The following is a 25,984-nucleotide window of genomic DNA, read 5'->3' as shown; positions in this document are numbered from 1 at the left end:
AAAGTAAAATGGGTGATAAAGTAGGAAGTGCTACTGAAGTAGAGCATGGAATGTTCGATGTTAAAAACGAAGGCTCCTACCAAAGACTATAGAACTCTAAGGTATTGAATTTGTTGGAGGCTTTGTTTCTTGAACATTCCATGCAGTCGTCTATCATCTTCCATGTTCGCCTTCTCGGCTTCTTCTCCCCTCTCCACACGCACAACACATGCGAAAACAGATGCAGAGCCATTTTACCTTTCTTGCCATTAACCGTTTCTTTGTCAAACGCACAAATCTTTGCTCTCTTAGAGTAGGAGAGGGACAACACACATCTAAACTCCAATGCGTGAGCAAGTAGGAAGCGCATAAGAAGGAGAGCTGTAGGTGAGAGGCCTCTTGAGAATACAGTGGCGTGCAGTGGAGAGGGCTGCATTTCCGTGTGCATTTACATAAGTATGTTCTGTCAATCACTTGGAAAGGGGAAAAGGGAAAAATGTAATACAAATCCCCCTACGCCACTGTACGCAGTCGAACGAGAGAGCAAGTGGGAAGCACAAAAGAAGGAGAGCATAGAATGTTCTAGAAAAAAGGCCACCTACGCATTAAAATTTGCGCCGCTCTCTCACTTTCAATTTTTTCGGACGGACAAAGCGAGCGGTTTTAAGTAAGCTCCGCGTTTCGGGTCGCGAAAATCGGGAAATGGATGGAAAATCCATCGGGAAAATTGTAGGGCAGTGGTGCAGTGCAGTGTAGTGGTTCAGTGTGGTGCAGTGAAGTGAAATGTGCAGTGAAGTGGTTGCAGCATAATCCCTGATCCAGAGATGCCGCAGAATGGCAGAGTGGCAGCGGAAAAATTGGCAATAAGTGAAAGTGAAAAGTGTATTGGTGAAGTGAAGTTAAGTGGTTGCAGTATCTGGCCTGATCCAGAGATCCAGTGGGGCACTGTTTCAAAAGACATACGCCCAAAAATGGCAGAATGGCAGCGGAAAAATTGGCAATAAGTGAAAGTGAAAAGTGTATTGTGAAGTGAAGTGAAGTGGTTGCGTTATAGTGGGGAAGTGTTTCGAAAGAAAAAGGCCCAAAAATGGCAAGAAAAGGTTCCTGATCCAGAGATACGGCAAAATGGCATATAAAGGCAGAGCGGAAAAATAAGGAAATAAGTGATTGTGAAGTGTTTAAAATGTATAATGCATTTATTATTCAACATTTAGACTTTTTATTTAATGCATACATATTTGTTTTCGTTTGGTCACGTTATCTCTGGCAATGTGTGTCAGTGTTTGTGTGTCGTGTGTGCAGAAAATGCAAAAGAGGGGCAGAGTTTTGTCCCTTTCCCACTCCAATGCCCAAAGTAAAGAGCAGAAAAGAAGAGCAATAAGAATGGCGGGAGCGCAGCGAGTCGACGCTCTCTCATTACATGGTGAGGTGAGGTCTTGGGAATCTCTCTTTCTTGCTGCAGTGCGTTCAGTGCAGTTGTTCCTCACCTTATATTAATCTACCAAATATGTGTGCTCTCATGGAAATGTGCTTGGAATTATTTGAATTCTTTTGGTTATGCTGGTGCGTTTTCGTTTCGCAAATCGTTCGATCGAATCGTCGCCCGGTTTCTTAGTCCCGTTTCTTTTCCGTCGTAACCACTGAATCGTCGACTTTTCATGTGTGAGAAGAACCTTCATTTACTGTTCTTCTCACACATGAAAGGAAAGAGTAACAAAAGAGCGCAATATTATGTGGCAAAAGGTAAGAGAGACAAAAAGAATGCTTCTTTACTTTACTTTACTATTTTCCTACTGTTTGCCATAAATAGGAATTCACAGGAACATCAGATAATTATTGAAATTATTCTGCGTTTGATCTGAAGTTGAGTTTTGATGGATAGGAAATAAATAAACATAATAATCGTGAAAATACGATACTTTTAACATTCACATAGGTCGTTTAATTTCGTCAGCGCTGCGTAATCTTTAAAACATAAATTTAATAAACATATTTTAATGACTAAGTTCGATCGTGGAGTTCGCGGGCAGGACCCTGATGTATCATTAAAATTAGGTTTTAAATTAAATTATTACAGTTAATTACAAATATTCAATTTCGTACGTTCCTAAGGATCACTATGCGCACACAGAGGCAATCGTGTCATTTGATCAGTGATGTAGGTTGGAGGGGTGGCGAAGGATATGAGGGATCAGAAATCAAAGGCGATCGCTGGCTTCGGGTAGGAGTAACCCTGGGTCTTGGGTGCGGGAGGAGGGAAGGGAATGACTGGTGTGGGATACTCGTACCCCTGCTTCGGCTGGGGTGGGGGGAGGTACTTGGGCTGTGGTGGGCTGGTGGGCACAACGGGAGGAAGGTATTTCTGTGGTGGATTTGTGGGTGGTGGGAATGGGATGGCTGGCTTGGGATACTCATAACCCTGTTTGGGTTGTGGAGGTGGCAGGTACTTGGGCTGTGGTGCAGGTGTGGTGGTGGTGGTGGGTGGCAAGTATTTCTGGGGAGGGAGTGTGGGAGCTGGGAAGGGAATAGCAGGTTTTGGGTACTCGTAGCCCTGTTTGGGCTGCGGGGGAGGCAGATATTTAGGCTGTGGTGGGAGGGTAGGTTGGGGAGGTGGCAGGTACTTGGGCTGCGGGGGAATGGTTACCCTAACGGGTGGCAAGTATTTCTGTGGGGGATTAGTTGGAGGTGGGAATGGGATGGAGGGCTTGGGGTACTCGTAGCCCTTTTTGGGCTGGGGAGGTGGAAGGTACTTGGGCTGTGGTGGATTGGTTGGCTGGGGAGGTGGCAGGTACTTGGGCTGCGGTGGGTTTGTTGGCCTAGGCGGCAAGTACTTTGGTGGTGGTGGTGGTGGAGGAGCTGTGCTCACGGGAGGAGGCAAATATTTCTGTGGTGGATTCGTTGGCGGTGGGAATGGAATGGCGGGCTTGGGGTAATCGTATCCCTGTTTCACTTGAGGAGGTGGCAGATATTTTGGCTGTGGTGGGAAAGTGGCTTGGACGGGGGGCAAGTATTTGGGCTTTGGTGGCTGTGTGGTGGTTGCAGGTGGCAAGTACTTCTGCGGTGGTGGGAATGGAACGGCAGGCTTGGGATATTCATAACCCTGTTTGGGCTGGGGAGGAGGGGGAAGGTATTTAGGCTGTGGTGGGTTTGTGGGCTTGACGGGAGGGAGGTACTTCGGTTGCGGTGGCTTCGTTGGGATAACGGGAGGCAGGTATTTCTGTGGGGGATTGGTGGGCGGTGGGAATGGAATGGCTGGCTTCGGGTAGTCGTATCCTTGTTTGATCTGTGGTGGATTCGTTGGCGGTGGGAATGGAACGATGGGTTTGGGGTACTCGTAGCCCTGTTTCGGCTGAGGCGGCGGCGGCAGGTACTTTGGCTGGGGTGGCAGTGTTGGCTTGATGACTGGTGGCAAGTATTTAGGCTGTGGAGGCTTCGTGGGCGTCACTGGTGGCAAGTACTTCTGTGGTGGATTCGTCGGAGGTGGGAACGGAATGGCTGGCTTGGGATAGTCATAGCCCTGCTTCTGCTGAGGGGGTGGCAGGTACTTGGGCTGCGGTGGATTGGTTGGTTGCGGAGGAGGCAGATACTTGGGCTGCGGTGGGCTCGCAGTCGTCACAGGCGGCAGATACTTTTGGGGTGGGAGTGTGGGAGGTGGGAATGGGATGCTGGGTTTGGGATAGTCATAGCCCTGTTTCGGCTGTGGTGGAGGATTGCTGGGTGGTGGTGGTGGGAAGGGAATGGATGGTGTGGGATACGCGTATCCAGATGTCGGTGGTGGGAATGGCACCGCTGGCTTTGGGTAGGAATATCCCTGGACCAGTTTCGGTTCCTGTGGAATGATCTGCTGCACCGGCGGCCTGTACTTTGGCAGCTCCGGTTGGAATGGCACCACTGGCTTGGGATACGAGTATCCGCTGCTCACTTTGGGTGCTGGCGGTGGGAAGGGTATCGCTGGCTTGGGATAAGAGTAGCCATCCGTAAAGGAGACCTTCGGCACTGGATAATCGTAGCCTCCTTGGTAGTGCTGTGAATTTATATAGAAAATTATGTTGATTATCTTGCGTTCGCGATGCTGAGGCATTTACGTACCTGTGCCAGGGCAGAGGAACTGAGGGCGATCAGCGCCAGGCAGATAAGTCGATGTTGCTGCAAAAGAAAACACACAAATCAATCGATTTTTCGGTTGCCATAATGAACTTAAATCAAAACTTGGACATATTTATATTTATTTTTAGCTGCTTGGACTGACATTTACGTGGGCCCCGGGCCCCCGTTTATGGGCAATTTAGACGTGTTTCAGCATTGATGGTAGCGTCAAAAATTTCCGCATACAATTTGCCAAATGGCTGTGTGAGAGACGCCATCAAAGTCAGCTTTTGACACCGCAGTCGACTTTTGGCAAATCAATTGGCTTGGCTTTGGCTTTGGTTCGACTTTGATGGCGACTGCCAATTGGGTCACGCTCCACGAAGGCAAGGCTGGTTGGCTTGGCTCTTTACGCACATTATTGATTAACAAGTTGAAAGCGTTTAAATGCATTTTTCAACGATAATTGTCGACCCCGATGGCGATTTGTTAATTAATTATGGGCAGAGCGTAGACTAAACCCAACCCGCATGTTGAGATCTCAACACAATTATTAGCTGCCTGTCCCCCTTCTCTCTCTCGCTGTGCTCACAGAGTCAAGGTCGACGCATCTGCCACACGACATTGAAAAAGTTCTACTTACATACGAGTAGTCGCCAAAGTGTTAATGGCCTCGGGATTCGATATGAAATACTGGAGCTGGAGCTTGATGGGAAAGTCACGGAGACCGGTTCGATAAACCCCCACCAAGAGATGCTAAAATTAAATTAGAAATAGTTTCTGCCATTTGGAATTATGTAAATGTGCCGACTATCAATTTGCTGCGAGCTAATTGAGAGAGAGAGGCAGTGCGGGACCTTTGGGATCGTCAATCTTTGGAACTGGAACCCGGAATTCCATTTCTCAAATTGAAACACATAAATCTGGGCGAAATAAAAACTATACAAAAAAACATTCTTAAGCAGCATTTAAGGTTTTTTTGTGCCGAGTGCGCTTTAAGTCAAAAGTCATTAAAAGTCGACGGTGGGTCATTAAAATAAAAGCCAAACTTTAATTGAACAGAAACAATGGCAAACAAAAGGTTTAAACAAAAAGAAGCCAAGATACACAAGGGGCAAGAGCCAACAGCTCATCTCTCAATCAAAATGGAAATAGTTTCAAGCCTCCCACGCAATATTCTTACACATTTTTGTTGCTAGTTTTTGTTGCTCGAGTCTCTTTTTAGTTTGTTTGATAAATGGTTATGGAAAAATGCCACTCGACAGGCACTCATTCAAGTCACTCACTCGAGCGGCTTGTCAGGCTGTCGGGCCTTAATTTTTCAGCGGATTTGCCAATCATCTTGAGTTAGATCTTACCCCTGCCGACAACCCGCACCCAGTACTAGTACTTGTCAAGTCAGAATATAATACACATTTATTTTAGGGGTTTTAGTTGACAACTGTGATGTCCATTAAAGTCAGAACCCAATTAAGTTTTGTTTTTTTTTTATGGCCAGTGACTCAGGTGTCGCATAACATGAAAAATTCTTTAGGCCAGAGACAGAGGCGTAGCCGAGATTTGTTGTTCAAACCTGCCACAAAAGGCAGTGCGGAATCTCCACTTAATCTTAATCCAAATTAAACATGGATTTCTATATTTAAAAGATTTATATAAGAAGTATATCCGTTTTCCTGCTTTGACCTTAATTGATAATCTTATAACAAAAAGGTCCGTAATTAAAGCATTACAACTAAGTTGCTGCGTCATCTCAGGTGGCATAATTCTGTGGCGGGGCATTACCTAACTGCCTGCCGCGTGTAAAGTGGGTGAGGTGTGAGTAATTTGGAGCATGCCAGCCACAGAGAGAATCTCTCGTTGAATCTTGTCAAGTCACACACAAAAGCATTTGTGTGGCTCCAAGGCGGAAAAACTATTGGGCGACAAATTCGCTGCCATGAAAAAAACGAGGCGCGAGCGTTAATTGTCACAATTGAGGCGTGTGAAATGCCATTAAAAGAAACAGATATAATATACACAGATACAAATATGAGTAAGTGGTCTGTGGGGCGGATGACCTTGGTGGGAAATCTGTCTGTCCGTGTAAATTTGAATTGCTCAACACTGGCGCTGTCGCTGACTTTGACTCGGTCTCTGCCTCTGTAGTTCTTGGCGCGCTTTGAGTCATTCAAGCGACGACTCCGCCTAATGCGCTCGGGGTTCAGCCTTAGCCTTAAAGTGTTTCTTGAGTGGTGGTTGCGCTTGCGCACCACCGATTGCCAAATCTCTTTTGTCCAGAATGAACACGCGTGAAGAGCATCGAAGGGTGGCTGATGGGGCGGGGCCAAAGAGCACAGCGTTATGAGCGTTTCCGGTCACAGTCAGAGTTGCCCGCGAAGGTGAGTCAGCCAGCGGAGTGGAGTTTGGAGTCTCGCAGTCACTGCATTTGCCATTGCGGCAGGTCTCTCCCTCGCCAGCTGTTTTCTGTTTTGCTGTTATTTTGTACTTGCAGCGATTTTCCTCAATTGTAGCGCCATTTATGCAAATCTACCCATGCGACGACTCCGCCACTTGATTTGCTGTTTTTGGCGTTGTTTGTTTTACGCTGTCGCTCTTCGGAAACTCCAACTCCCCCATCGCTTGAGTTGGGCAATTTTGTTTGACAGACAACCTCATGGGATGCCAGTGCCAGGCCGGGCCGGGCCGGGCCAACAGCTGCCACAGCAACTGCAACAGCGACTACTGCCACTGCAACTGCACCTCGAAAAAAGTGTGAGTGGAATATTTCTGTGCGGGATTCTAGCTCCCATCCCTCTGGCAACTTGACATCTTTTATGTTTATGTCTTGATTGTTCATATAGTACACTGTTTTGCTGTAGATTTCAAGCGAAACACTCACCATCTTCATTCTCAATTCGTGATGCAACAAACGCGTACGGGATCGGTTCGGTTCGGTTGGGTTCCACCAACTCGCTCAGGCGGCACTTGCGTCAGCACCTAAAATATATATTTTCTATACGTTTACAACTGCTTCCATCAGCAAATGTTCTACATATGTAGATCTGTTCTGAGTCTGTTTATGGCCAACGGCTACCCACTTGTAAGCAAAAGTCACACAAAAACACACAAAAACGCGGCTGCTGCAGAAAACGCTAAGAAAACGCGCGCGTTTCGCTGGCGACTCAACGACGACGACGACGACGAAGCGAACTCGAGCAAATTTGAAGTTCAAATAACAAAAGCTGCGCCGACGCACAGAGTATTTATAAGAGCAACCTCTGGCGCCGACGCAAAAGACGACAACGACGACGCCGCTGTCGCTGTCGCTGCCGCTGCCGCTCGGCTCGACGTCTACGCATGCGCAGTGCAGCAGCAACAGCAGCGGCAGCAGTCGCGAGAGCGAACGCTGAGAGCCCTGCCTGCCTGTAGACCACCTGTAGATGAAACTGGAGTTGGCTCACTGTTTCGTGTCTGTTAACACTTAGCCCAAGCCGGGCCCTAGGCAGTGCTAATCGATATTAACGCTACGCCACCGGCCTCCCTATTCTACCTTAATCGTTGCGTTGGCGTTGGCCTAAGCGACCTTTGTTTGTTTTATGATCTGCAGAAGAAGCTCCAAATTGCCATAATTATGTGCCAAAATTAGCAATGGACATGACCTTGAGCACTTTACATGCCAAACGATGAAAATTATATGGAGGAGAGCGTCGTGGAGAGTTTTTATGGGCTAATGGAGAGCTAACAAATGTAGGAAAATGCAGCAAGGGGGAATAAAGTAAACTACAAATGCCCATTCCCAATACTTTTGTGAGATTTGATTTATTTTTGCAACTTTTTAGCTACCGTTTTGAAGTGAGTTTGTGAGCGCTGACCCTGATATCGAACGAATATCGAGCGAAGAGTGCCAAAAAGAACACCCAAATCAAAGCTTGAAGTTATTTCATGTTTGATTTTTATTTTTAGGCTATTGCATGACCTTCCGCTGCCGCTTAAAAGGGGTCTGTCGGAGGGAAAAGAACTGAGCGCAGTGTGAAAAGTTTCGAGTTTCATCAATCAAATGAGCACTGCACCCGCACCCTTTCATGATTGCTTTTGGGGTGGAGTGGGGTTGGCTTTAATGGCTAATTAATGTTAAAACTCCATGCTTAATCCTTTGGGGGCTGACAAATTAGGCAATCGATCAGCGAACAGTTTCCATTAAAAGTGAACTCTATAAAACTTGGACCCTGCAAGCAACAAACAAAACAAAGGCAACAGAAAAAACCAAAAAAAAAAAAGATGCGGGTCGGGTCGTGTTCGCTGCTCGTCAACAAATATACATTCAATTATGAATACTAATCATAAATCGAACACAAAACCGGAAGAAACTTCACGTACAAGATGCGGTTGTTGTCTGTACATCCATCCAACCCATTTCGTTTGCTGTTTTGATTCGCGTCAAGTATTTCAACTTTCAAAAACTATGTTTTTTTAGCCTCAACAGGCAGCAACAATCATAACGAAATGCCATTAACAACTCGCACCGAAAATCGTTTATTGCCAGCCGATAAATAAAGCCAGAGCCAGCCCCATGGCAGAGCGATGATCTGGAGTTGAGTTTCCGCTGGCTAACTGTTTCATAGAGAACTGGAAATTCTATTCAACTAAGCGGGGATTAGTGCTGAAACTTGGTACGGGTGGAGGGGCAAAACACTTGAGAATTTTAAGCTTTTGATTGCACAATTTATGAGGCTATTGGTTATTACAGCACTTGCAACTAGGATGTGTCTGGGCTAGAATCTGCTTGAAATTCACGCACCACACTTGTACCATAAATAATATACTTCGGATTGAATATTTTGTATGCACTTTTCGCCCATGGCATACAAATGATTCGTCAGCGAATCAAGCGACAACCGCAAGGTAAAACACTCATAATACTAGCAGCAGCAGCAGCAGCGGCGACCACAGCAACAACAGAAATCAGCAGGTGATTCAGCATTCAATGGTTTTCACCGAAAACAAACAAATCCGGTAGCAGTTCAACAGCCTCAAGAGCCTTAGCACTTGCGTAAATCGAACTGCTACAAAATATTCGCAAATAAATAAATAATTAAATATGAAAATTTGAGAAACGAAAGCACGGCGAGATTTGACATTTGCCACAATTTGTTATACACTTTAAATGGTGGGTTTAAACTAATTGTTGGGTAAAGTAAACGATAAGTTTACTTTACGATAAGTTCCTCAGGTTCTTGCCTATGTTTTCTGCACTCTAAATGACTATTTTCTAAGGTTTCAGTTATATTTCTGCTTACTAAAAATAATACAAAATATTCTACAGACTCTTGGTTAGCTTTTCTGTAAATTTTAATAATTATTAACCAAAGTTTAAGTTATATTTCTGCTTGCCAAAAATTATGCAAAATTATCCACTCTTTACTCTCTCTTGAGATTATTCCAAACTCCACAACAAAATCAAAGCACTCTCCCTGCCGCAGTGTGTACATTTTTACATCCACAAAAGTCGGCATTCATCAATATCTAATTGCATTCGGTCACAATGTGCACAGCCCATTGAGCAAATAATGAATTTAAGTGACAAATTTATAACAAATTTCGGAGCGATTAGCTGGTGAAGGGTGTTGGGTGCACGGATGGAGAGTTGGATGAATGGTTTCGGAGGGGCGTTGGTTGATTTTACATGTTTATTTTTTATTTTTTTCGGTCATAAGCGAAGCCAAGCGCTGAGCAACGGGGCGACGGCATATTGCGGTAAGTGAAACCGGCAACCGTAACAAGTTCAAGTTAATTACAACCTACACACAGAGAGTCCGATTCGAAATCTGAATCCGAATGAAACATCTGAAAAGATGTTTTTGCACTCTTGGGTTCCAAGGTCGCTGCGGCATCAGATCAGCCGCTTAATGGCCAGCACACGGCGAGAGTGTGTCTGGGGGACCTGGACCCTGAATCCTGTTACAAAAGGAGGAAGTGAACGACAGAAAACTGGTTCTGGAATCGCAACGAGAATGTGGCGTGACCTTAGGGGCACAGGCACAGGATTATTGCCTTTCTAAATTGACTTTTGGGGTTCCACTTGGCTTGCTCCGGGCAATAATTCATGGCTAGAACCGAGAGTTGAGAACTTCCTGTCAGCACTTCTGACTGCAACTAATGGAAATTTATTGAACTCAGTTTTTGGCCCATTGTGCCGGCTAGTTCCCAGTACTAAGCGCTTTAATTAAAGCCTAAAATAGCATGGCAAATCGAAATCAAAATCGAAACAATTGCCACAAATATTTATGGCATTCATAGGAGGGAGTTCCTCCCTCGCCGCCGCATGAGGTTCATAAATCACTTTCAACGCTTTTGAACGCACCCACAATGGATGGATACGGATGCCAGACTCGTACATGGATAGGTTTTGGATTTGGTAGTTGGATGATAGCTTTTGTTGTTGTTGTTGTATTCTTGTGGCATTCTTGCGGCTCAAATGTTGCGGAAGTTAACAGCTAATTAAAGAGCTTGAAGCTGGGGAATTAAATAATGAGCAGAGCAGTTCCCCCAGCATTCTTTTTTTCTATTTTAAGCACGTTTCTGGTTGGTTGCATTCCGGCGGACACAATTGATTGCCCTTGCCACTTGTCGTGGCTGCCAAGTCGAGCATGCCCCACACAGAGCGGCAGCAGCTCGTATCGCTCCCTGTGGCGTCGCTCGCTCTATTCACCTACATGAAGATCAGATTTTATATTGTGCAAGGCCAAGTCCGAAATCCGAAAAGATTTAATGCCTTTGGTATGCAAAATGCGGACCATTACAGTCTCGGACCGCTCGGCCTGCCTCAACCACAAAAGCCGCAGCAAGCAGCTGCCACAAAAGGCGAGAGAAAAGAGCGCTAACCCAAAACAAGTTTTTGGTTGCCAGTTCAATGGCCATTTTTGATGGTCAGCTGCACAGGATTGCGGGTTCAAGTGCGTCCAAGCCGCAGCGTCCTTGGTGGCAAAGCCGCACCTAGTGCACAGAGAGAGAGAGAGAGAGAGAGAGAAAGAGATTCCGGGACTGGTGGCCACAATTGTTGTTCGACCGCATACGTGACTGACATGATAATTCCACGAAAGACGAAAGACGAAAGACTTAAGACACGAACCTGTCGCAGCAGGAACTTCTCAGGCAGCAGCTTGCGAAACGACACCTTTAAGCTCCCTTTCTGTGTCTGTGATTGCCCCTGGCATATAGATTGATAGTTTACGAGGATTTAAAATTATATTCCCGCTTCTCAGGCTTGGTGCTGAGTGCGTTTCGAATGCAATTGCCACAGTCACTCGCTAATGATGATCGTCTTAGCATCTAATTGAGATATAAATATAAATCAGAGCCCCAGCCCACACAACGCTGAACAAACAAATACTCGGGCAATCAAATTACTAGTTCAGTTTCTGTTTTTTATAATTAAATCTGAAATGTAATTACGCAGGCACAGTGGACAGAATCCAATTCATTTCCATAGCACAAAGCTCAATAGGAATTCCTCAAAATTGATTATTATTTGCCTCACTGTTCGGTCAGTGCTTCTGACATTTCGTGCACTTGAGCACGAGTATTCACTGGCCCCAAAAATTGAATGAGAGACGGACACAATACTCGTACAATAAATATCTCAAGCGGCGGCAGGCCGGCCACCACAACAAAGAAGACAATTGAAAAGTGAATTTCAGTGGAGTTTTTCCAGTTCAACTTAAAAATAATTTTTCACGAATTTCAAAGTCAGAGAGAGTGAGCCAGAAATGAGATCAAAGCAATTTATGGGCCAACTGTGCGAAAGTGCTGGACCGGAATTAGCTTTATTTATTTGCCCAAAACAGAAGTCACCCAAAAAACTCTAATTAAAACAAGTTTCGTGTCCATTTGGGTAACGTTTTAATTAATTTGCGACCTCAAGTGAGTCAGAGTAGGAGAGGAGGAGCCCAGTGAGCTGGCCAAATCACACAAAATTGATGAATAAATAATAATCTTTGGTGGCAAATATTTTGAGCTTGGTCACGCTGGTTGCTTCGGCAACGCTCCACAATGAAACGCTAAACGATAATTTAATAGCCAATTTAATGCCATTATTGTCCACACCAAAACAAAAAGATCAAACAAACAAATCTTTTGGAAAAAGATGAACACAAAAAGGTGAACCAATAGATGGATAGAGAGAGAGCAACGGCATCGATGGAGAGGTCAATTCTTGGCTACTGCCTTTAACCTTACACTAAAATGTATGCAGAAAATGGAAATCTGCTGTGAATTGAAACGATTATTGTCGCACCATAGCCCGGCAGCCGTCGGCCAGCCGTTAATCTTTGAGTTGTCCATTGTCCATCACTTCCGTGACCTTTGCGAGGCGATGTCTGCGAGCAGTCTGACACATCCAATATCCGATTGTTGCCTGTCAAAAACCGATCAAGACAAATTGTTTTCGACTCATACAATTGCCTTGCACAATGGTAAGACAGAGCCCGTACCATTTGCTCATAAATTACGCATACGCAGCGTGTAGCTGCCGACTCTGTCTTTGCTGTAATTCCCTGCCAGTTTTTACTGCCAGACTTTAAGACAAATTCTAAGCAATTTGTACAGTTAAAAAATAAAAACCTTAATTAGATTAACAGAAAAGATATAAAACTAATGTTTTGGGGATGGCAGCCAATTTGCATTGCAAATTACTCTCTGGCTGCTTTTATGCGTTCGAACACTGCTGCCCGGCATTTGTTTAACGATGGTTGGGGCGGCCATAAAAATCCTAAACCCAAAAGTAGAAACAATCAACGGTAGTCGTCCGCTTGATTTGGCCACCAAATGTCACTGGCATTTATTTTTTGTACAAAATATAAATTGTATTTATATGTAATATGTGTATATTTATTGTTTGCATTTTTCTTAGCATTTTTGTTGATTTTTTTGTTGTGATTTTGTTGCTTAATCGAAGACATTCATCGGTTTGGTCTCTGGCTATTGAGGCTAGTGCTGGGATTCTATCTCTATATTTTTGCTATACATTTATCTCTATATCTCTCTCTCTCTTTCGCTCGCTTGCTATTGCTCTAATGATGAAGCTAGGTGCCTGGTGCCTGGTGCTGCTGCTGCTAAATCTCTATTGAGGCTGTGCCAGAACTCCACTCCGTTAGTAGTAATGTCCATAGTGGCCATGATGATGATGCAATCCATAGTAGCCGCCGTAGTAGGGATAGCCTGTGGATACACACACATCAAAAGAGTGTAGATACAGCCCCTGGCCTGCCACACTTACCCAACCCGCCGCCGTACCCACCTAGTCCGTAGTAGCCGCCGCTGTAGTGCGGCCAGTAGCCACCGCCGCCGTAGTAACCGCCCAAATAGGGCGACGAATAGTAGCCGTATCCCAAGGATGCAGCACCCTCTAGATCCTTATCGTCCGCCTCGACAGCAGCCGCGCCAACAGCCAGCTCACCGCCCTCGTCACGCTCCTCCTGTGGCCGCGGCAGGGCCTCCGTGCCACCAAGGAACACGGCCACGAGGGCAAAGGCAAGCAGCAGGCAAACAGATCTCAGCTGGAACATCTTGGTTTGGGGGTGTTTATTCTTCTTCTGCTCTCTTGGTTGGAAATGCCACTTGGGACTTACAGCAACTGAATGACTGACGCTGGAAGCTTACAACGGGCTTTTATAATGGCCAAAAAAAAAAAAAAAGCAAACCCCGCGCGGTTCTTGCAACGCGGCGGCGGCAGCGGCAGCGGCTGCCATCAATGCGCAGCGACAAAACAATTGTCTGAATGAAAAACGGTTACCCTGCCCCGGCCGCCCGCACCACAGCCCTGCAAATTGGGCGACTCCAGCTGCGTGTGCTTCTAACAATGCAGCCCACCCCGCACCACCCACCGCACCAGCAAGCCTCGCTCCGAGTATCAATGAAGCGGGGAGCACACCGAAAGGGGGGAGCCTTCTATTTCTTGCATGACCGACTACTAATTACAATGCTTTGGGCCAACTTATGTTTGTTTGCTTGCTTGTTTTTTTCGTAGCAGCTAGCCACCCACTCTTGGCCAGTGCAGTGGGGTCAATGTCGCAATGGGGCAGAGCATAACCTTCTTTTCATTTGGCTTAAAGTTCCTCCCAAGTCGTACATTTGCTTACATAACGTCGAGCGGGCGGGCGAGCGATTTCTTTCCAATCTAATTTATCTGCTGCTTGCCCCGCCAACACAAACTACCCAAAATAATCATAAAAAAATAGATCTACAAAAAAACTAAACACACGCTCTCTATAAATTAAGCATCTGCTGTCAAAGTGGCTGGACAACATTCTAAATCCATAAAAAAAAGAGCATCAGCCCCCAACAAACAAACAGAAAAAAACATCTAGCAAAAATGAATGCTGGAAATGAAAATTAAACCCCAGAATTGCCCAGAGTTCCCATAACATTTGGCCACAAACTTAAATGGAGCTGCGAGAGGGAAGAGCGAGCCCTGGCGTAGATCCATTTCTAAGTAGTTGGAATTTGTGTAAGAAAGGTCAGCTAGACTAGCATACATATGGCGCCCGCCCTTCCCCTTTGTCACGGCGGACTTCCTTCCTCAATTGTGGGTCACATATGAGTACGAGTATATTTCTCGGACAATTCTCAATGTGTTTAAAGTACACGCAGCGAAAAGGCTGGGACTTGGACAGAGTAGAAATTAAATTAAATTAAAAACAAAATTCTTCCAGTTCCATTTTACCATTAATATGAAAATACATTATAAGGCAAAGAACTCTTTTTAATTTCAATTAAATTCAAATCCAATCAATTCCATATTTTAATCAATTTATTTCATATTTAAAATAAATAAAATTCAATATTTTACAATTTAATTGAAATAATTTCAATTTTAAATATATTAAAAATATTTAAAATTCAATTTTAAATTCAATAAATTTCCCACAAGTTCAATATATTTTATTTCTGAAGTAGTTTTTGTATTTTTAGACCCTCCTATATTTTTACACTATTTCTGTACTTAATTCACAAATATTTATATAAATTACGTTCGTGTTTCTCTTTTTCTCCGAGTGTACCCACGGACTCTTCCCCTTTCGTGGCACTTGCTTCCTCAATTGGCTGATGCTTACCTGTGTGTATTTATGTTCGTATATTTCTCTGTTGACCGAAAATACGTAGATTTTCTCACACAAGTTTGCATGTTGGGCGGGGTCAGGGCTTCAGACAATGCGTTTCGCACGTTGGCGGCTCTTGAGAGCTGGTGAGCTGGGGACGGCAGCCCGCGGGCTGGCTAATTGCCAGTTTGGGCCTTATCTAAATTGCCGCATTAGCCAAGAACTTGTGACTGCTGTTGGGGGGCTCTCAATGTAATTAGTTGAATTAAATGCTTGGCTGGCCAGCAAGAATCCCAAACCCTCACCCAGAGATTTGACATTGAAAGAGCTGGGAGAGCACCCAAAGGTCTAGTGGAAAGGTTTTTTCTCACTTTATTTCAACTAGCTTAGAAATAAATAAATAAATTACATAAACAAATACTCAGGGAAGATCTACTTCACATCCAGAGTGGAGTCCAAGCTTCCATCTCCCTTGGGCATGTCCGGAAAGCGATGAAAGAGCGACGATGAGGGTTTCGTTTCGCTGCTCAGTCGCGTCTCATAGATCTTGCCCTCCTGATTGATCAAATACCAACTGGGCGGCGGTGTGGCACGCTCCAACTCCTCACGATTCAGACCAGTTATGGACGCCACTGTGGGAAGTCGCTTGGAGAGCTCATCGAGGTCCTTGAGGTACACATCCAGCGCCCGATAATCCGTATTGTTTGCCACCTGATGCGGTGCAATGAACTGCGGTGGTGCTGCGCCAAGGAGTTCGTCTTGCTCCTGCCATAGCTGGCGTATATTTGTCATTATGTCTGCATAAAGTATGGAATCATCGCTGCGGCCCAGCGAAACGCCGTGGTGGCAATTTTTATTTGATGATTTACGTGAATTTACCAGGCGGCTGGCCAGCGGTGTTGCGGAAGTTGTTGAATTGCCACTCAATGTTGCGGCTCTTGTTGCTGATTTGACTGTAGTTGTTGTTGTTGTTGTTGTTGTTGTTGTTGTTGCCTCATGGCGGAAGTTGCGACGCCTCTCCCTCAGTTTTTCCCTCTGCTTCTCCGCTGTTTTTGATGGCTTGAACAGCCTTTGGCGACGTCGTCGATTGTCGCAGTTGGCGGTTGCATTGCCGCTGCACGCCGTTGACTTTTTCACCTCATTAAGCTTTACCCCGTCCCCCTCATCGTCGGGTAGATACAGCGTGGCATTCCGCAGCAAATCGCCAATGTGCGCCACCAACTTGAGGCCCTGCTGCACATCGTAGGCGCCGCTCTGTGCCGCCCGCTTCATGCGCTTTGGCCGCTTGTGTTCCTGCTGCTGATTCCGGCTGAGTACCGCTCGCAGTCGCTGCTGCTGGCCACGCTGGTAGAGCTGCTGCTCCAGAGATTTCTGTGCGATCAGCGTGTGCGACTGCCGCTGGATGTGGCGCTGCCGAACGCCCAGCGGGAGCTTTCCCGCTGCCAGCTGCCGCTGGCGATGCAGCAGACGTTCGGTTTTTCGCACTGAAGCCAGAATCTCCATGGGAATCTGCAGATTGTTGGCCTGTGGCGCGTGCTGCGTCTCCTGTGTGAGCAGATCCCCGTTGGGCAGCTGTGGGCGTGGCTGTGTAGGCGTACGATTGCTGCTCAGTTTGCGGGGCTGCTCCCAGACGACTGCGGGTCCGAGGGGTTGCCGCTGCCTGAGGCGCTTCAGCTGCTGAAAGTGCTGCGGCGGCTCAATGATGCGGATTACATCTCCCGCATCATCATCCACATAGCCTGGGTGTCGCATAATGTCCTGCAGGTGCGTGGGCACCCGCTTCTCCGGCTGCTTGGGCTCCGGCCGGGACACGCGATAAACGGGCGGACTCGAGGTGTTGTTGCTGGGCACCAGCACCTCCTGGAGCTGCGGCAGCTCCACTTTAATGCCATGACTGAGCTCCAGAGCCCACAACAGCAGGAGCAACAGTAATTTCCCCATGGAGCTGTGCGACCTTGCCACTTTTCACTCTCACTCAAGGCCAAGCGCGTTGGCGAAACTTTTTCCAACTTTTCCCGAACGGCGGCTGCTCCACAACTGTGCAGAAATTGTGCTATCATTGGGCCTTTATAAAATTTCCTACTCGCCGTTTTTCCAATTTTCCAGTTTGATTGGCCTGCCGCAGCCTTTCTTCTCGCGGCGCTCGTACTCTCCCCAAGAGGCTGCTGGCAAAGCGGCTGCATGACGAGATGTCTTTGAAGTCGTCATCGTCTTCGTCATCGTTCGCTCGGATGCTGCCAAATGAAAGCGAAACTGGCAAACACGAGTGAAGTGACGTTGCCATTCGCCAAGTTGCAACAACTTGCTCAATGTTATAACTGGTCAAAGTCGAAGACTTGCAGCCAGCAGCCAGTAGCCAGCGGCTCGTTTCGCTTTAGAAACCCACTTTGCATATGCACCCAGTCTGTGTCACATTTTGAGACACCAGAGCCTTTCTTTATGACTGTCGTGTCGTCTCCCCACAACTTTCTGACTCCACACACAAAACTAGTTTCGTGATCGCATCTGCAAGTGATTTTATTTTCTTCGGCCGCGGACTCCGCTGTATCTCATTAGTGAGTCGCCGCTTGACCCTCAACTTGAACTTCGTCAGTGCCATAAATAAATCAATTCGTACGTGTATTTGTGTCAGTTGAGCGAAAGGCGAAGCCGAATTAAATAAATAACTTTTTAGCTTACATTCATTTGGGATAATGTTTTATGGACAAGGCAGAGGGAGATGATAAATTGTTATTACATTTTGAACATTTGGTGTGGGGCATTGTGCACTTATTACATTTGCAGCTTCGATGTCCAAAATATGTAAGAGAATTGTCTGACCTTTCATAATATATTGTATCTCTGTCCAGATGCATTTCTGCATCATTACATGAGTATTATTTGCAATTTTCTGTAATTTTTGAATGTTCCGGCGACTTTTAAAGATTTGTTTTAATATGTTTGGTGTTTACTCTCTTAATGAATCTATTTTCCATAAATATTAGCAAATAAATCGTTCAAATTGTTCAATTTTAATCTTTAACTTTAATTATTTCTATGATTTTGTTTATGGCTTTGGCCGAAACTTTAATTTTGTTCTTTGTTTTTTCTTTGCAGTTTCACACAGCAGCCAGCTTTTGCATGCGTGCACACAATCGTTGGTTCCAAAATCAACCGCACATGTATTTTGCCCGGAGGCGCCACTAAAACGAAACGAGTTAAAAGCAGTGGAACAGTGGAACTGGATATCCAGAGAATTTAACAATATAAAAGGTAATTGCATGGATTTCCTTTACTTTTCCCATATCAAAAATACACGCATAAATTTCCATAAATTATATTTTATTGCTAAAACTCTTGCGATAGGTTTCTCTCTCTCTCTCTCTTCCATTTTGAGTCATTCACTACACACTACAAAATAAATAAATAAATAGATAAACATAGAAGGGTTAAACATTAGCAGGGGGAATGGGCAAGGCAACATGGGGCAGGGGGCAAGGGTCATCTGGGGAGAGATTAGCGGAATTGATAACTAGACAACTACTTGATTATGCGCTCCCAATGGAGTCTCGGAGCGGGTTGACGGGCAGGCAAGTGAGCGGCAGAGGCTACAGACTAATGGTCAGCGTTTCGGGCGCTGTTTAATACGTTAGTGGGGGGAAAATCGAACTGGAAGCAGAGGCAGAATCATGCGACTTATGTTTAGGATGCCACAACCATGGGCTGCCAGGCATTGTCATTGGCAAAGCCACCCAAACCACCAGCACCACCAAGACCCACGCTACCAGCACCAGCACCAGCACCAGCACCACCAAAGCCCATGCGCCGCTCGTGGGATATTGTGGGTTGTATGGGAATGGGATGCTGAAAGACACCAGTGGCCATGCCTGAGCCCGCTGGCCTCTGTGGATAGACACGCTGCTCCACGAGCTGCGACTCCTCCATGTCGTAGTCTGTTAGGCCGCCAGGTGCTGCAGTTGCCGGCTCTGCCCTCCTGCTGCTGCTGCTGCTGCTGCTGCTGCTCTTCTCGAAGAAGTCGATGATGGGATGATAGTTGTAGTTGATGCGTTTGGTTCCATTTCTTGGCCCATCGACGCTGCTGCTGCTGGTGTAAATGGAATTCGAGTTCACATGATAGACGCCGGTCGGCGGCTGTGGAAATGCCGTCGACTTATGCTGCTGCTGGCCCTGCTGTTGGTGTTGCTGCTGCTTTGTGGTGCGCTCTGTCGGTAGAGGCGACGCTGGGCTGGCTGCCACTGAGATTGGGTTTGGTGCGACTGCCACGGGCGTTGTCGCTGGTGGGGCATAGAAGCGGGGTCGCGATTTGCTGCCACTGCCGCCGTTGAAGGGCTGCTGATTGCGCTGGACGAAGGCAGGCTGAGATGTCGCAGCTGTTGAGGATGCAACAGGGAATGCGGGGGCTGCGGCAGCTGCTTGATGGGCATGGGTGGCATGGCCACTGGTATGGGAGCTGATGGCAGCAGCGGTTCCTGTACGGGCTGGTAGGCTTGTGGTCTGTGGTACGCGTAGCCGGATTCCTCCAGCGGACGATGTTGAGGATGCTGCTGCGGCGGCTGTGTTGGGGTGGGTGGAGGTATAAATACGCTTGCGATTGATGGGCTGACGCTGGATGGGCTTCTCCCCAGCAGCACTGAGCAGGTTTACGTTTACCTCTTGGTCCGTATGCATTTCACTTGGCGCCAAATCCAAGTCCACTCGTGCCTCATTCTGTTGTTGTTGCTGATGCGGCCGTCGGCGGCTGCTCACCTGGCTGTAATATTTCTTAGAACTCGCACCCGGACTCTTGTGACTGTGACTGTGACTGTGACTCTTGTAGCCACTGAACCGCTGCTGCTGCTGCTGCTGCTGCTGCTCCTCCTCGACATCATCATCGGGCGGACTTAGGTACGGCCCAACACTGGTTGAGGCGCCGCGCAGCTTCTTGCTGCCGCCGGCATAGAGCTCGTTGGTGTCGCGGCCATTGAAGGTGGGATAGCGCAGGCCCAGACCCAGCTCATCCTCATCGCTCTCATCGGCATAGTCCAGATCCTCCTCGTTGATGGTGCTGTAGCCGCCATTCGGGGCGACACTTTCCGGCTTGTAGTTGGCCAGCGGCGAGTAGTCCTTCGCCTGGATGGAGGACAGCGGCGGAAACTGCTGCCGGTAGCCATCCACCTGGCAGGAGCAGCACGTGGGCACCTTGAAGATGTCCACATGCAGTCCACGCACCTTGTCCCAGCTGAGCAAACGATGATAGTTGTACACCTGCGAACAGTGCGAGCGATAAGTTTGCGCCAGGTACGAGCAGCTCTCCCCGGGGTTGCTGCAAAGATTTGGGGAATTGTTGTTCAAAAGTTGCTAGAGTTGAGAGAGCTCAGAGGGAACTCACCTGCACTTCTCCAGCCTGAGTGTTTGGGTGTGCTGGCCCGTGTTGACAATGTATTTCCACTCCCCGGACGCAGATTTGGCTTTCTGTGGGCGAGCATAACGCACGACGCTGAGGCACATGCCGCCAGCGCTGCTGCCTTCATCCTCGCGACTGTCAGGGAGAGAAAAGAGAGAGAGAGAGAGAGAGAGATTAAAGTGGTTTGCATGTAGAGATCTTTGGTGCTTTTCTTACCGCTTTTTGTTCAAGCTAAAATCATCAAAATCATCGCCAAATTCCAGATTGTTGTTGGGTTTGTCGTAGAACTCGGCCAGCAGCGCGGACATTGCATTTTTGTGGCGTCGAATGCTGCCCATGATCTGTTCGCTGTTGGAATTTTATTTGATTTTCTTTTTAATATTTAAAAGTCTCTCGAGAACCACCTTCAACCACCGCAACCGGACAAAAACTAAGCTTAGGTGCAACAATAAGCGGTGTGTGGGAAGGAAGAGCTTTTTTTTTATTTTTAAACTAAAATCTCATTAAATTAGGGTCTTAACAACTACGGGGGAAACCCTTGACCGAGGACTAGCTACGGGTTAAACCAACTCTTACAGCGGATAGTCATCGGTGCGAATGCACATGTTGCTGGTGAATCGCTCGCATTTACGTTGCGCCACCACCAGCGGCGGCACCACCTGCGGCTTGTGGCTGCTGGCCGAGGTCTTGGGTCTGCCCCGCAGGCTGCCTGTCTGCAGTCGCTTGCGCTTCACGGGCTGTGACTTATGGCCAGGCAAAGGGCGTTTGCCCTGGCGATAGCGTGGACCTGCAATCAGTTCCTCTGGGCTGGGCAGCGGCTCCTCCGGCAGCGCCTCCTCGCCGCTGTTGCGCTGCAAGTCCAAGCGCTCATCGGCGCTCAGCGGCAGCACTTCGGTGCCATTGAGACCGGCAAAGGCGAGATCCTCAATCTCCACATAGGTTTGATTGGCGCTGCTGCTCGGAGACTGCTGAAATGATGTTGTGTTCAAGCGCACAGTGCGTCCGGCGATGCCGCCCTGGAGCTGTTGTTCTGTCACCGAAATGGGCACGGAGCGGGTCAGTTTATGGACAAATTCATTGGCAGAACGTCGCACGCGTTTGTAGTCTTTACTCGAGGAATTTCTTTGCGTACTCTCTGCGGATTGTAGCGCCTCATTGATCATCTGTGGATCGAGCACATCGGATTGCATTTCCTCAAAGAAATCTTCCAGAGAGCTGACAGCCTCTGGCTGAACACTGGTTTCCGCTGGTTTGCCGCTGACATCGATGGTGCCCACACGATCATCCTGCTCCGATTCCGCCACCGTCAGCTGATCCTGTCTGCGCTGCAGCGAAGGATCTTGAAACAGAGCCGTAACCGAAGCCGAAGCGGCAGCCAAATCGGACTCTAGATTGAGATATTTTCGTGTAGAACTCTTGACCAGATTGGCCAGATCGTAGACAATGGGTAGGATGAGCTTCTTGTCATTGCCAAACATCATGCGGACCTTCAAAGAACAGAAGAATAAAGTTATCGAGAAAGTTACAAGGGGGAGAAGGGCTTCCAGCAACCTGTTCTAGTCTCAGATCGTGTCCCTGCTTGGCATTCATTTGTGCAGAGATCAAAGCGGACAAAGCCAAACGCTGCTGTGAGGATAACACACGCAGAATGGGCATCACCTCGATGAACTTCTGCCGCAAACCCTCATCGGTTAGGGCTTTGGCCAGGGCATTCCTTAAGACCCTCTCGCGCCAGTCAAACTGCGGCGCCTGCCGCTCCGGCTCCGGTTCATCCAGATCCACGCTAAAGTCCAGCATGTTCGATTCCAATTTGTGATCCGCCTGCTGCTGCTCATCCAAGTCCTCCAGCTGCCAGTCATCCGCCGCAGCTTGATCCTTGGCATCAGCAAAGTCAAAGTCGAGGAGCTCCTCATCGCTGCTGCTGCTGCCGCCGACTAGATCCAGGTAGAGCACACAATAGAGCAAAGCCCAGAAGAGGCAGCCAAAGGCGCGGCCAGCTTTCATTTTTATTTATTTATGTTTTTTCTGTTGTTGTTTTCTTTTGTTTTTGTATGCGCGCGGCTTTTGTTTCACTCCACTGCCAAAAACTGTGAAAAAGTAAGCAAACGAAAGTTGAATGCGTGGCGGCGGTCAGTTGTAAATTTAAGTTTTTCTACAACAAACCAAAAACAACAAAAAATGACAGTCGGTTAATTGTTTTATTTATGAACGCCCAACTCACACGCTTTCAACGTTTCAAAATGAATTCTTAGCGGGGTTTTTGTTAGAAATAAATGTGAGCAAATCGTTTTTTGGCTTTCCTTTGAAAGTAAAAGTCATTAACATGGGAATAAACTATTAAGGGGTACGCATAAGCCATGGCTATTACAGCAGCTTGACTTTGACTCTGACTCCATGTCTCTGCAGCTTTTAGGTAATCGCTTGCCAGTCATCAACTGTCATCGCTCACTTTTCAAGACATTTTCGTTGACTGCCCAACAAGGCGTGAAGCAACCTGAACCTCTGCTGTAACTGAGCCTCTCTTGCTCCGTTTGTTGCCACTTTTTTGCGGTAATAAGCCACACTAAAAGTTCATCTGATTGATTTGTTTTTTTCTTCTTGCGGTTATAAAGACATTTCCCCTCCACATTGTTGCCTGCTTTAGTTTTCTCTTCTTGTTGCTGGCATGGAAAGCTGCTGACAAATCTGAATGCTAACTACACCCAAAGCGGATAAGAGCTCCTCTGTGGCTCCTTGGGGGCGCTCCTTGGATGCAGCTGCATTGGAGATGCTGCTGTGACCTTTTGTGCCGCCAAGAAAAGTGAAAATTCGGCACTGCCAGCAACCACAGCAGTTAGTTGACAGTTTAGAAAAGGCATTGGAAATTGTTTAGCGGCAGACGACGTGGGTTAAAAGATTGTTGCCAAGAGATTCGTTTGTTTTGCAACAGGCTTTGTTTTGGCCCACGATGCAGGCACCCAAGTGGCAGTGGCAGCCAGGAGGCAGGCAAGCCAACAAATAATTGAATGAAATGATGCGCCAAAGTTGTGGCACGAACATGAGGATGATGCTGCCGTTGTCATACAGCCAGACTTTAATTTATTTCGCACACCTGCAACACACAGAGAGGAAGACCCGACCCATCGTCTGCCCAACGCTCTGCTAATGGAGGAGAAAGACTTGAAGTTGAAGCTGCAGCCAGAGCTTCTGTTTTTCTTTTTTTTTTTTGCATATGTCTGTGGTCTCTGGCTGGGAAAGTGCCGCGTTGCGATAAATCAAATTAAGCCAATAAGTCGTCGAGTCTTGCCGCTTCTTTTCCATATTTGTGTGTACAAATGGCGGCCAATTATTTGGCCAGTTTCCCAGGCATTCGCAGAGCCCAGCAATTTGGCGTGGGTGCCTAAGAAAGTAAATGCAAAAATGGCAATGGGAATGAGCAGCTGCTGAAGATGCTGCAGCTGCATGCCATTTCTCTCCTCTCTCTCTCTCTCTCTCTCTCTCTCCGAATTCTTTGCCCACACTAATTAAAAGCTGTAATTTGCGAAACGAAACGGGCCAAGAGACGCAACAGAAAAAAGAGTAAGCCACAAAACAAAAATTAAAGCAAACGGCAGGCAGGCAGCAAATGGCAGCAAGAAAGTCGTCGCACAATCTCCACTCCAACATCAGCCAGAGAATCCTACTAAGCACAGTCTAAGCAGTCTAACTAAGCAGAACTAGGTGCCGACTAACCGACTAACCTAGTAAGCGAACCCGCTGAACCACTAACCAGCAACGCATCAGGCCACCGTCGAAGCCAATCAAGAATCGACGAGCGAGCGATCGATCGATCGATCGATCTGTTGGCGATTGTCATACACTTTTGGCGGTGCCCTAAACCAAAGACACTCACACACACACACTCACACGCGCCCATAAATAAACACACGCACACCGCACACGTCTGCATCGCCTCGGACTGACACAATTTCCTCGGGCGTAAAGAATAAAAAGAATTCAAATTTTTGGTGCGTCGCTCTGGCCCGTTGCTGCTTGAGTGTTTTACTTTTTTGTATTTTTTCCATTTAGAAAGTTGTTTCCATTTCACATATTTGGCTAAAACACACACACACACACACGCACACAGAAATAAACTTATATTAAAATTCCATTTTCGATTTTATTTCGTTTTCTTCTTTACGGTTTTTTTGTGTGTCTTTTGTTTTATTATTAATTTTGAACGAGATTGAGCGCTCAGGAAATCAGCTCAGATTTGATGTGCCTTGTGTTCCACTCTGTGACTCTTTACACTGCTCTAATATGCACTTTTCCTGCCTCTTTCCACACTGCTCTAATCTGCAGTTCTCCTGCCTCTTCTTATTGCTCTAACCCGCAGTTGTTGCTGCTTCAAATTCCTGTTGCCAGAACCACAATTTCCACTCCACTTTAAGCAACTAATTTTCACTTTTCTATTGGGGGAAGTTGCTTTAGCATTTGCTCGTGGGTTTGCTCTTCCGTTTCACTGATTTAGCTAGCTGATTTTTCACACTTTTCGCACGCACCTTAATTGACAGATTTTCTACTTTGCAACACTTCTTGTTGGACTGCTGGCTGGGCTGACTGCTCGGCATTCACCTTCACTTGGGCTGCTGGCCGACTTCTTCCGCTTGCAATGTCTTAGCGCTTTCAACACTCGCCGCAGACTGATTTGTTGGCTGCCTCAGCAGCGGTGGCTTTCTGCTGCTGATGCTACGGTTGCTGCCTCTGCGGCTGCGGCTGCCTCTGCTTCTGCTACTGCTACTGCTGCCAACTCTGTTAACGTTCTGGACCGGGACGTGTTTTGTGCATTGAAAATTGTCTTTCTGGCTAATTGCTTTTGTTGCTGCTGGTTCGCAGCAGTTCGTTGAACCGTTAGCTGGCTTCGATTTGCATTTTGCAAACTGCTGCCAATGGGTATTATGCGGAAACTAAACCGAACCATCAGGTCCACTCACTCACCCGCCAAGTTCGTGTCTTAAGTCATTTTTTATTTTTGGCAAAACATTCGCAGTGGGTCAGGAAGCAAATGCCCGTAAACGGAAGGACGCTAAAATATATTTTAAATATTTAAACGGCTTTCTATTGGCTTCATTAGCCGTGGCAAAACATTACGGAGGAGCCAACCCGCCCGGGGGTCAAGGAAAATTAATTTCACAGGCAGACAGCACTTTCGTTTTCCACTTGCTGTGGCCCTCGGTGGCAACTTTTGGGCTGGCTGTTAGCGCCTGCCGCCTCTTGGGCACAGCTTGCACAGTGGCACAAACACACACGAAATGCAGCAAAGAAAAATGTGGCAAGAAAATACATTTTCGCTGGAGTCTTTTGAGCCACTGTCCAGTGTTCATGCCACTGCGGGTATTGCCACTCTGCGCTGCTTCGCTTCGCTGCTGTGCGCTTTTATTGTTATTTCTTCATCATTGGTTAAAATGATTAACCATCCAGCAGCAAAGTGCTGCTGCAGGGC

The 25,984-nt window shown here is 46.9% G+C and overlaps 4 protein-coding genes across 5 annotated transcripts; all 4 read right to left on the bottom strand.

Moving 5' to 3' along the window:
- Nucleotides 1–1,898: 1,898 nt before the first annotated feature.
- LOC117579690 (extensin-1) lies at nucleotides 1,899–7,286 on the bottom strand. The gene is made up of 4 exons (XM_034265680.1): nucleotides 7,143–7,286; nucleotides 6,944–7,041; nucleotides 4,069–4,125; nucleotides 1,899–4,003 (listed from the first exon to the last, which is right to left on the bottom strand). Exons 2-4 carry the CDS (start codon nucleotides 6,950–6,952, stop codon nucleotides 2,171–2,173), a joined length of 1,899 nt encoding a protein of 632 aa, XP_034121571.1. The 5' UTR covers nucleotides 6,953–7,041; nucleotides 7,143–7,286; the 3' UTR covers nucleotides 1,899–2,170.
- Nucleotides 7,287–12,947: 5,661 nt separating this feature from the next.
- LOC117579692 (glycine and tyrosine-rich protein) lies at nucleotides 12,948–13,664 on the bottom strand. Its single transcript, XM_034265682.1, has 2 exons — nucleotides 13,319–13,664; nucleotides 12,948–13,260 (listed from the first exon to the last, which is right to left on the bottom strand). The coding sequence occupies exons 1-2, from the start codon at nucleotides 13,605–13,607 to the stop codon at nucleotides 13,193–13,195; spliced, it is 357 nt and encodes a 118-aa protein (XP_034121573.1). The 5' UTR covers nucleotides 13,608–13,664; the 3' UTR covers nucleotides 12,948–13,192.
- A 1,908-nt stretch (nucleotides 13,665–15,572) lies between these two features.
- On the bottom strand, nucleotides 15,573–17,134 carry LOC117579691 (basic-leucine zipper transcription factor A). Its single transcript, XM_034265681.1, has one exon. It carries the CDS (start codon nucleotides 17,079–17,081, stop codon nucleotides 15,573–15,575), a length of 1,509 nt encoding a protein of 502 aa, XP_034121572.1. The 5' UTR covers nucleotides 17,082–17,134.
- Nucleotides 17,135–18,501: 1,367 nt separating this feature from the next.
- On the bottom strand, nucleotides 18,502–25,172 carry LOC117579981 (neurotrophin 1). 2 transcript variants are annotated; one of them, XM_034266160.1, is made up of 7 exons: nucleotides 25,044–25,172; nucleotides 22,075–22,610; nucleotides 21,100–22,010; nucleotides 20,740–20,871; nucleotides 20,509–20,658; nucleotides 19,791–20,442; nucleotides 19,171–19,693 (listed from the first exon to the last, which is right to left on the bottom strand). In XM_034266160.1, the coding sequence occupies exons 2-7, from the start codon at nucleotides 22,525–22,527 to the stop codon at nucleotides 19,247–19,249; spliced, it is 2,745 nt and encodes a 914-aa protein (XP_034122051.1). In that variant the 5' UTR covers nucleotides 22,528–22,610; nucleotides 25,044–25,172; the 3' UTR covers nucleotides 19,171–19,246. The 2 variants fall into 2 exon arrangements, with proteins under 2 accessions (XP_034122050.1, XP_034122051.1); XM_034266159.1 differs by having other exon boundaries at nucleotides 18,502–20,442.
- Between the last annotated feature and the right edge of the window lie 812 nt (nucleotides 25,173–25,984).

This window comes from Drosophila guanche, unplaced genomic scaffold, assembly GCF_900245975.1.
Source record: "Drosophila guanche unplaced genomic scaffold, DGUA_6, whole genome shotgun sequence".
In the NCBI taxonomy this organism is placed as follows: domain Eukaryota; kingdom Metazoa; phylum Arthropoda; class Insecta; order Diptera; family Drosophilidae; genus Drosophila; species Drosophila guanche.
Note: the sequence above shows the minus strand (reverse complement) of the source record. Positions and strands in the feature narration are given on the sequence as shown.